This window comes from Rutidosis leptorrhynchoides, chromosome 3 (assembly GCF_046630445.1).
Source record: "Rutidosis leptorrhynchoides isolate AG116_Rl617_1_P2 chromosome 3, CSIRO_AGI_Rlap_v1, whole genome shotgun sequence".
Taxonomy (NCBI): Eukaryota; Viridiplantae; Streptophyta; class Magnoliopsida; order Asterales; family Asteraceae; genus Rutidosis; species Rutidosis leptorrhynchoides.
The window spans coordinates 680,473,341-680,484,562 of NC_092335.1; the positions used below are offsets into that span (position 1 = coordinate 680,473,341).

Below are 11,222 nucleotides of genomic sequence, written 5' to 3' on the forward strand. Positions count from 1 at the left end.
AGCTGAGAATGACTAAAAACAAGATAAAAATATAATGAATGATAAAATTTATGACAAGTGATTAAAAAAGATGAATAATAAAATGCTTTAATGAATGATCCAAAACTTGAAAAAATACCTCGTAATCTAATTTCACATAAAATTATACAAAAAATAAAAAAATAAAAAAGAGTAGCAGTATAAAAACATATAGAAAATTATAAAAAAGATAAAAACATTAACAATTAATCAGAATCAGAATCTTGATCTTCATATGCAAGGTCTTCATCATCTTCCTCGCTTTCGTCTTCTAATTCAAAGTCAATGACATTTTTTCCTTTATTCTTTGCATTATGTACTTGAGTGAGGTCAGTAGTACAATTCCGAACATTGTGACCATGAATACCACAACGCTTGCAAGCTCTTGTCTTAACATGTTTCTTAACTGCCACTTCTTTGTAAGACAATATCCGATTTGATCTGCGTTGACCTTTGTTTCTAATATTCTCCGGAGCATGGATATTCGAATTGACTGGTTTAGAGAATCTCCATAGTCTATTAATATGTTCACCTCTAGTAGATGTAGAAGGCTCATCAGAAGTAGAACCAAGAAAATCGCCAATTAAGACATCAAACTTATCTCTAAAACTAACAAGTTTATCTAGATCATCTCGATATAAAGAGGAAACCTTCCTAAGCTTGTTGAAAACGTGATTGATAATCTTTTTGGATTCAGACTTATCATCAGAATAGACGAAAATGGAATTAAATGTTTCAGATACCTCCTTTGACCACCTCCTCAATGTAACATCCCGCCTTTTTTCGTTTACTTTTCGTTTATTCATTTTAAAGTCTGTTATCTGTTTATAACATCTCCCATTGATACGCATTTTAAATTATCTCGTTTAGGTAATTCACGCACCCGAATGAAACTTGAGGGACTAAACTTGCCAAAATGCCAAAGTGGTGACTAGGTCAAAGGAGTCAAACTCCTCTCATCCATTCACTTCATCTTCTCCTTCTTTGTTACTTCCTCCATTTTCTCTCAACACCCAAATACAAGATCCATCATCTATTTTCGTTCTAGCAAGTGTCCATCAAAACAAATTGCATTTTTGAAATCCTTGCAACTTCCTCTTCGATTCTATACCGATTTCATCACATTTGGGTAAGTTTCTAAAATCACTAGATTTTGTGTTCTTGATGTTTTTTACTTATAAAGTTGTTAATTATTGTCTATGGCTCAAGTCTAACATGAATATATGATTTATATGCTCAATCTCGTTGTTTTTAGTGTAACTAGCATGAACATGAAAAGTGTGTGTTTGATTTTGAGTTTTGGATGATTTAATGTTGTTGTTATGATAAAGTGCAAGTATTAAATGTGTTCCTAGTATCACTAGCTTCAATTTGATGTGTATGTTGCTTTAGATAACTTCATAAACTTGATTATTGATTTTGGTGGATTTGGGTTAGGGTTTGATGAACTTGAAATGAACCTTTAATGCTTTGAATGACATGAGATGTTATTAGTAAGTGTTTAGTCGTATTGTATATTTAATTATCTTCGAAACGGCATATCATTCGTGTAAATTGGTTGCCCGAATCATTGAATTGCATTTATGAACTTGAATGCATTAAATGATGAGCATTGAATGTGATTTGGGATGTTGCAAGTATTGAATTGTTTGTTGAAATGTGTTTAGTTGTTTCCCTCGTCAAAATACCTTCCCGGTAATATAAGATACATGTTTTGATTGTTTGCGGGTCATAAATTGGGATTGTTTGAGTTTTGGTTCGTGCATTTCGTTGTTTCAACAAAACAGAGTCTGGATACAGATCTGGACGCCATCCAGATTATTGGACGCCGTCCAGGCCTTCAATGCTGGACGCCGTCCAGCAAATCTGGACGCCGTCCAGATGCACTACCAGATCCTGTTTGGTTTGGTCATTTTACGAAAAATGTTTGCCATGCTATGGACCTCTGATTCACATGTAACTTGTTCTAACATGCTCATATATGATTAAAAACCTCAAAAAAATAGTTCGGGACCCGACCCGAACGTGTTGACTTTTTCGTTGACTTTGACCCGACCAAAGTTGACTTTTAATCAAACTTAACCAAATACTTATGCAATCGTTCTAACATGCTTTTATACTTGTACCTTGCATGAAACATGATAATTTGATTCACATGCTATTATAATCGAGTCTTAACGAGCCATAGGACTAATTGAACACTTTGACCGACCGTGTTTACCGATATTGATACAAACCGATTTGTTTAGGTCAATACTAGCATTCGTTCTTGCACAAGTTTACTTGTTGAAGTACTTTTACATACGTGCACTCAAGGTGAGATCATAGTCCCACTTTTACTCTTTTGAATTTACATTTGGGATGAGAAAACATAAACGTTTCTTTTTACTAAGTGAACACAAGTACAGGAAAACAAACATTCTACATACGAGTTTAGAACAAAATCCTCAATTCGATTATCATTAGTTACACTTGCCGGGTGTAAGCGAGAACTTATGTTGTATGGATCCATATGGGTTTGACAAACCCTCATTCAGGCGGTTCGCTACCGTCTACAAATGAAATATATTTTTGAGAAACAGTGTATGTTCTAACACTATTGTGATGGGGTTCTATGGAAGGAATGTTAAGCATTGATAATTGGGTGCTCGTGAATATTAACTTTTGGAATGTATTACTATTATATCAATGTTACAAATCTTGTGGTTCACTTGTACTTACTTACTTAAACCTATGATTTCACCAACGTTTTCGTTGACAGATTTCTATGTTTTTCTCAGGTCCTTGAACATTTTGTGATACATGCTTCCGCTCATTACTTTTGATACTTGCTTGGATGTCGAGTATACATGCATACGTGGAGCGTCTTTTGGCTACTTTTAAATTGTGTCGCATATGTTTCAATTGTACTTTAAACTTTGTAATGTAACTAGTTGTCGAACTACTTTGTAAACCTTGAAACATCTTTACTTTTGAAATGAATGCGACATACTTTTGGTCAAACGTTGTTTTAAAGACTTATGACCACGTAACGGGATCTAAGCAGACGGCGCCGTCAATGATGATTTTGTCGGGTTGCTACACTCAACAAATGAACCATAGGGATAGCAACAACATCATGAACATGATACACATAAAATATGTGCCTACATAAACGACCTTCACGTGTAAAAAGCAAACACGAACAGCTGGCTTCGGCAGTTTTAACATCAAAAGTAACCTAAAAAAAGAGGTAATTTAAAAGTTAACAACAAGATGAATAACAAAACATAATGAATGACAAAAAAAGATAATGAATGAAAAAAAGATGAATGACAAAAACATATAATGACAAAAATATGATGAATGACAATTATACTGAAAGAAAAAAATAAATAAATAAAACCTAAAAATATATTAAAACAAAAAAAATGTAAGTAATCAGATTAGGAAAAATTTAAAAAGATATGAAGTGAAAGCTGGCCCTATATTTCTAGTTTAGACGAGGAAGAGGAAATTTCTCTTCAATTACACATAATTGTTTGTCTTTATTCTCTTCAATGGTTGAGCTGATTTGCACACAAGAGATAGAAGACTGAAATATTTCTTCTTGAACTAACAGAAACATGGTTGGTGTATAAAAATCCCTAGCATGTAACTCAATTAGCTTATTGGTAACACAATTAATAGATCTATTATCCATTTCAAACTCGAGAACCGTGTTGTTATGGCGCTGCTTTTCAACTACAACATCGAAGCGTGAAAAAAACTCCACCAATTTAGAATGCTTGTTCTTGCATTTTATAAAGAATGAATTTTCACTCTCACAAAGTGATGACGTTCTTACCAATCCAGCCATTGGTGTATCTTGGAAAAAACACGGTATCCACTTCACCTTCATAGCATACATATCTTTAAACCAATCGACATCATGCAAGCCAAATTCATCTAAAACATGTTGCCAACACTTTTCAGCATTCAACTCTTGATTCCAGAATATGTTATTCAATTGCTTACGAAAATCTTTATTTGAAAACAACTCACGACCAACCTGTAAAATAATAATAATAATAATAATAATAATAATATAAAACAAATGAATGATATTAAAACATGATTTAAACTAGAAAATTTACCTTTTTTCAAGTTTTTGACTGATATGCCACATACATAACCGATGTTGCGCAGTCTTAAACTTTATTTTAATAGCCTCCAACATTGCTGGGTCTTGATCAGTGGACACTAAGCCCGGTTCAGTCCCAAAAACTTTGAGAAAACAATCAAGAAACCAACTAAATGATTCTTATGATTATCAACTCCAATGAGAGCTACAAAAACCATGTTATACCTATAATATAAAAAATCAGTAATAAAAAATCATGTAAAATAACATAAAAATTATAAGATGAATGATAAAAATAAAGTATTTCAATCATTCAGTAATGTTTTTAATGTTTAATGAATGATATTATGAATGAATAATGTCTTAAATAATAATTATTTAGTTAATTTATGATCAAAATAAAGTGCAAGTTTAGGATAAAAAAGAAAAATAAGTAATCTGTCAATATGAATGAGAAAAATCAATCATGAATGATGAATGATGAATGATGAATGATGAATGATGAATGATGAATGATGAATGATGAATGATGATTAATGAATCATAAATGATGAAGCATGAATGATGAATGATGAATGATGAATGATGAATGATGAATGATGAAAAATGAATGATAAAAATGAATGATAAAAATAAAGTGTTGAATGATAAAAATAGAATGATAAATAATAAAAATAAAGTGATACAAATTACAGAAAACTTACATATTTGTACCATATGTAGCATCAAAGCCAACAATATCACCAAACTCTTTGTAGTTCAACTTAGAAATATTGTCAGCCCAAAAAACCCCACGTAAAAAATCATTATGATCATAATAATACTCGACACTGAAGTTAGGTAAGGTATTTTTCTTCATAAGCAGTTATTCAATAGCAATATATGCATCAGTATCACCTAGAGATTGGATCAAATCACGATGAAAATTATTGAAATCTACAGGCAAAGGACCAACATTATCAATACCACCACTAAGAGCACTAAAAAGTGTGTAAGCTTTAAATCCACCCATATTTGATCGAGTACTGAGTTTGAAAAGAAATTCCATGTGTTCAGGATCCAACTTCCTCCTTTTATTCAACAAATTCATATTCCTTTCAGTTATGAGTTTGTGAGTATGCCCTTCAAAAAAACTTAAAAATAACAATCTTACCCTCAATAAGTTTGAATCTAATGCAAGCTTCACATTCAACCTTAATACTAGAATATTTACGATTAGACACTTTCCTACGCTGACGCTTTCGCTTTGAAAGTTTATCAGGAATGGAAGAATGAGGATCAGGGGCAGATTGAGATAGATCGACAATAGCAGGTGGATTAACAATAACAGGGGGAATAAGAGCTTTTGAGGCAGGACGACCTGCCCTATCACACCTATGAACTTGGTAAACAATTGAACCATCTTCATCTTTATTTTCAGAAGCTTTCTTAATATTGAACCCAGCAGCCTCAGCATAAAAGTCATAAAAATATAAACAATCTTGCCATGATACAAACACGGAACCAATAACAGGATTAAAATGATCTGGAACATTAGGAAACCACAATTTCTTTCCATCAGGACCTTCATCCTCATAAGAAGACAAAAAATGATTTCTACAGACAGAGTTGGTGCCTATAAATGAAAAATTCCATAAAATTAGTTATAAATTACATGATGAATGATGATTGATGATTGATGATTGATGAATCATAAATGATGAAGCATGAATGATGAATGATGAATGATACATGATGAATGATAATAAAAAAAAATGAAACATCATAAAGTTTACGATGAATAATAAAAAAATTCATACAATAATTAGATTAAAATGTTACATGATGATGAAATAAAAACAAATTATGAATGTTATATATTATAAAATGCCTACAGTTATAATGAATGATTAAAAATACAGATGAATGTTAAAAAAATACATAATGAATGGTACAAAAGTACATGAAACTGCGTATAGTTTATCATACAACACAAACAATAACAACAGCACTAAAAAAGTCTATAAAAAAACATTTATTATACAACAAAACTCTTAAAAAGCAGATTTCACTGATCAATCAAACATATATCTTAAACAGAAAAATTACATTTATCATTGATCAAATGCATATCTAATTCATATGAAAAACACTAAACATAAAAAGAGACGTGATGAATGATAAAAAAATATCAGATGAATGATGAATGAAAAACTTACTAGAAAACGTATCAGGAACAGAATCAGTAGCTGATTCATTAGCCGAATTCGTAATAACATGAACTGCAAAAAAAAAGAAACGAATGACGTATATCAATTAAACCTAATTTTAATCATAAAACTAATTTAAGTAAAACAAAAAAAGAGGATACGAATGAACGTAACCATCAGATTGAGCAATTGAAGTTGAATCTGCGATTGAAGTTGAATCCATGAGTATATTGAAATGTCCCGTTCTTATTGATTAAAAACGTTCCATATTAATTGATTTCATTGCGAGGTTTTGACCTATATATGAGATGTTTTTCAAAGACTGCATTCATTTTAAAACAAACCATAACCTTTATTTTATCAATAAAGGTTTAAAAGCTTTACGTAGATTATCAAATAATGATAATCTAAAATATCCTGTTTACACACGACTATTACATAATGGTTTAAAATACAAATATGTTACAACGAAATAAGTTTCTTTAATGCAGTTTTTACACAATATCATACAAGCATGGACTCTAAATCTTGTCCTTATTTAAGTATGCGACAGCGGAAGCTCTTAATAATCACCTGAGAATAAACATGCTTAAAATGTCAACAAAAATGTTGGTGAGTTATAGGTTTAACCTATATATATCAAATCGTAACAATAGACCACAAGATTTCATATTTCAATATACATCCCATACATAGAGATAAAAATCATTCATATGGTGAACACCTGGTAACCGACATTAACAAGATGCATATATTAGAATATCCCCATCATTCCGGGACACCCTTCGGATATGATATAAATTTTGAAGTACTAAAGCATCCGGTACTTTGGATGGGGTTTGTTAGGCCCAATAGATCTATCTTTAGGATTCGCGTCAATTAGGGTGTATGTTCCCTAATTCTTAGATTACCAGACTTAATAAAAAGGAGCATATTCGATTTCGATAATTCAACCATAGAATGTAGTTTCACGTACTTGTGTCTATTTTGTAAATCATTTATAAAACCTGCATGTATTCTCACCCCAAAAATATTAGATTTTAAAAGTGGGACTATAACTCACTTTCACAGATTTTTACTTCGTCGGGAAGTAAGACTTGGCCACTGGTCGATTCACGAACCTATAACAAATATGTACATATATATCAAAGTATGTTCAAAATATATTTACAACACTTTTAATACATTTTGATGTTTTAAGTTCATTAAGTCGGCTGTCCTCGTTAGTCACCTACAACTAGTTGTCCACAATTAGCTGTACAGAAATAAATCGATATATATTATCTTGAATCAATCCACGACCCAGTGTATACACGTCTCAGGCTAGATCACAACTCAAACTATATATATTTTTGAAATCAACCTCAACCCTGTATAGCTAACTCCGACATTACTGCATATAGAGTGTCTATGGTTGTTCCAAATAATATATATAGATGGGTCAATATGATATGTCAAAACATTTGCATACGTGTCTATGGTATCCCAAGATTATATAATACATTAGAATACATGTATAATACAATATAAGTTAGCTAGGATATGATTTGTATAGAATTGTTAATATTTCCCGTAACTACTAAATCAAAAAAATATCCAATCTTGTTTTACCCATAACTTCTTCATTTTAAATCCGTTTTGAGTGAATCAAATTGCTATGGTTTCATATTGAACTCTATTTTATGAATCTAAACAGAAAAAGTATAGGTTTATAGTCGGAAATATAAGTTACAAGTCATTTTTGTAAGAGGTAGTCATTTCAGTCGAAAGAACGACGTCTTGATGATCATTTTGAAAAACATACTTCCACTTTGAGTTTAACCATGATTTTTGGATATAGTTTCATGTTCATAAGAAAAATCATTTTCCTAGAAGAACAAATTTTAAATCAAAGTTTATCATAGTTTTTAATTATCAAACCCAAAACAGCCCGCGGTGTTACTACAACGGCGTATATCCGGTTTTACGGTGTTTTTCGTGTTTCCAGGTTTTAAATCATTAAGTTAGCATATCATATAGATATAGAACATGTGTTTAGTTGATTTTAAAAGTCAAGTTAGAAGGATTAACTTTTTTTTGCGAACAAGTTTAGAATTAACTAAACTATGTTCTAGTGATTACAAGTTTAAACCTTCGAATAAGATAGCTTTATATGTATGAATCGAATGATGTTATGAACATCATTACTACCTCAAGTTTTCTGGATAAAACTACTAGAAATGAGAAAAATGGATCTAGCTTCAAAGGATCCTTGGATGGCATGAAAGTTCTTGAAGCAGAATCATGACACGAAAACAAGTTCAAGTAAGATTTCCACTCGAAATAAGATTGTTATAGTTATAGAAATTGAATCAAAGTTTGAATATGAGTATTACCTTGTATTAGAAATATATCTTACTGTAAATAATAAAGATTTCTTGAGGTTGGATGATCACTCTACAAGATTGGAAGTAAGCTAGCAAACTTGGAAGTATTCTTGATTTTATGAAACTAGAACTTGTAGAATTTATGAAGAACACTTAGAACTTGAAGATAGAACTTGAGAGAGATTAATTAGATGAAGAAAATTGAAGAATGAAAGTGTTTGTAGGTGTTTTTGGTCGTTGGTGTATGGATTAGATATAAAGGATATGTAATTTTGTTTTCATGTAAATAAGTCATGAATGATTACTCATATTTTTGTAATTTTATAAGATATTTCATGCTAGTTGCCAAATGATGGTTCCCACATGTGTTAGGTGACTCACTTGGGCTGATAAGAGCTGATCATTGGAGTGTATATACCAATAGTACATACATCTAAAAGCTGTGTATTGTACGAGTACGAATACGGGTGCATACGAGTAGAATTGTTGATGAAACTGAACGAGGATGTAATTGTAAGCATTTTTGTTAAGTAGAAGTATTTTGATAAGTGTCTTGAAGTCTTTCAAAAGTCTATGAGTACATATTAAAACACTACATGTATATATATTATAACTGAGTCGTTAAGTCATCGTTAGTCGTTACATGTAAGTGTTGTTTTGAAACCTTTAGGTTAACGATCTTGTTAAATGTTGTTAACCCAATGTTTATAATATCAAATGAGATTTTAAATTATTATATTATCATGATAATATGATGTATGAATATCTCTTAATATGATATATATACATTAAATGTCGTTACAACGATAATCGTTACATATATATCTCGTTTCAAAATCATTAAGTTAGTAGTCTTGCTTTTACATATGTAGTTCATTGTTAATATACTTAATGATATGTTTACTTATCATAATATCATGTTAACTATATATATATATATATCCATATATATGTCATCATATAGTTTTTACAAGTTTTAATGTTCATGAATCACCGGTCAACTTGGGTGGTCAATTGTCTATATGAAACCTATTTCAATTAATCAAGTCTTAACAAGTTTGATTGCTTAACATGTTGGAAACACTTAATCATGTAAATAACAATTTCATTTAATATATATATAAACATGGAAAAGTTTGGGTCACTGCAGTACCTACCCGTTAAATAAATTTCGTCCCGAAATTTTAAGCAGTTGGAGGTGTTGACGTATCTTCTGGAAATAAATGCGGGTATTTCTTCTGCATCTGATCTTCTCATTTCCAGGTGAACTCGGGTCCTCTACGAGCATTCCATCGAACCTTAACAATTGGTATCTTGTTTTGCTTAAGTCTTTTAACCTCACGATCCATTATTTCGAAGGGTTCTTTGATGAATTGAAGTTTTTCGTTGATTTGGATTTCATCTAACGGAATAGTGAGATCTTCTTTAGCAAAACATTTCTTCAAATTCGAGACGTGGAAAGTGTTATGTACAGCCGCGAGTTGTTGAGGTAACTCAAGTCGGTAAGCTACTGGTCCGACACGATCAATAATCTTGAATGGTCCGATATACCTTGGATTTAATTTCCCTCGTTTACCAAATCGAACAACGCCTTTCCAAGGTGCAACTTTAAGCATGACCATCTCTAGAATTTCAAATTCTATATCTTTTATTTTAATGTCAGCGTAGCTCTTTTGTCGACTTTGGGCGGTTTTCAACCGTTGTTGAATTTGGATGATCTTCTCGGTAGTTTCTTGTATTATCTCCGGACCCGTAATCTGTCTATCCCCCACTTCACTCCAACAAATTGGAGACCTGCACTTTCTACCATAAAGTGCTTCAAATGGCGCCATCTCAATGCTTGAATGGTAGCTGTTGTTGTAGGAAAATTCTGCTAACGGTAGATGTCGATCCCAACTGTTTCCGAAATCAATAACACATGCTCGTAGCATGTCTTCAAGCGTTTGTATTGTCCTTTCGCTCTGCCCATCAGTTTGTGGATGATAGGCAGTACTCATGTCTAGACGAGTTCCTAATGCTTGCTGTAATGTCTGCCAGAATCTTGAAATAAATCTGCCATCCCTATCATAGGCAGTACTCATGTCTAGACGACTTCCTTCAAATACAGTCGTGCTAACTTCTCCATCTTGTCATCTTCTCTTATTGGAAGGAAGTGTGCTGATTTGGTGAGACGATCAACTATTACCCAAATAGTATCAAAACAACTTGCAGTCCTTGGCAATTTAGTGATGAAATCCATGGTAATGTTTTCCCATTTCCATTCCGGGATTTCGGGTTGTTGAAGTAGACCTGATGGTTTCTGATGCTCAGCTTTGACTTTAGAACACGTCAAACATTCTCCTACGTATTTAGCAACATCGGCTTTCATACCCGGCCACCAAAAATGTTTCTTGAGATCCTTGTACATCTTCCCCGTTCCAGGATGTATTGAGTATCCGGTTTTATGAGCTTCTCTAAGTACCATTTCTCTCATATCTCCACATTTTGGTACCCAAATCCTTTCAGCCCTATACCGGGTTCCGTCTTCCCGAATATTAAGATGCTTCT

The 11,222-nt window shown here is 32.2% G+C and overlaps 1 protein-coding gene across 1 annotated transcript; it reads right to left on the reverse strand.

Annotated features, from left to right (window-relative positions):
• Positions 1-224: 224 nt before the first annotated feature.
• On the reverse strand, positions 225-6,532 carry LOC139902668 (protein FAR1-RELATED SEQUENCE 5-like). Its single transcript, XM_071885272.1, has 9 exons — positions 6,484-6,532; positions 6,319-6,381; positions 5,334-5,735; positions 5,061-5,242; positions 4,825-4,973; positions 4,276-4,345; positions 3,530-4,048; positions 3,116-3,238; positions 225-716 (listed from the first exon to the last, which is right to left on the reverse strand). The coding sequence occupies exons 1-9, from the start codon at positions 6,530-6,532 to the stop codon at positions 225-227; spliced, it is 2,049 nt and encodes a 682-aa protein (XP_071741373.1).
• Positions 6,533-11,222: the final 4,690 nt, after the last annotated feature.

Coding starts and splice junctions, on each gene's coding strand:
- LOC139902668 (XM_071885272.1), bottom strand. CDS start 6,532: ATGGATTCAACTTCAATCGCAGATTCAACTTCAATTGCTCAATCTGAT. Junction 6,382..6,483: donor TTCAATTGCTCAATCTGATG/GTTACGTTCATT, acceptor TTTTTTTTGCAG/TTCATGTTATTACGAATTCG. Junction 4,974..5,060: donor ATAATGTTGGTCCTTTGCCT/GTAGATTTCAAT, acceptor CTGCTTATGAAG/AAAAATACCTTACCTAACTT.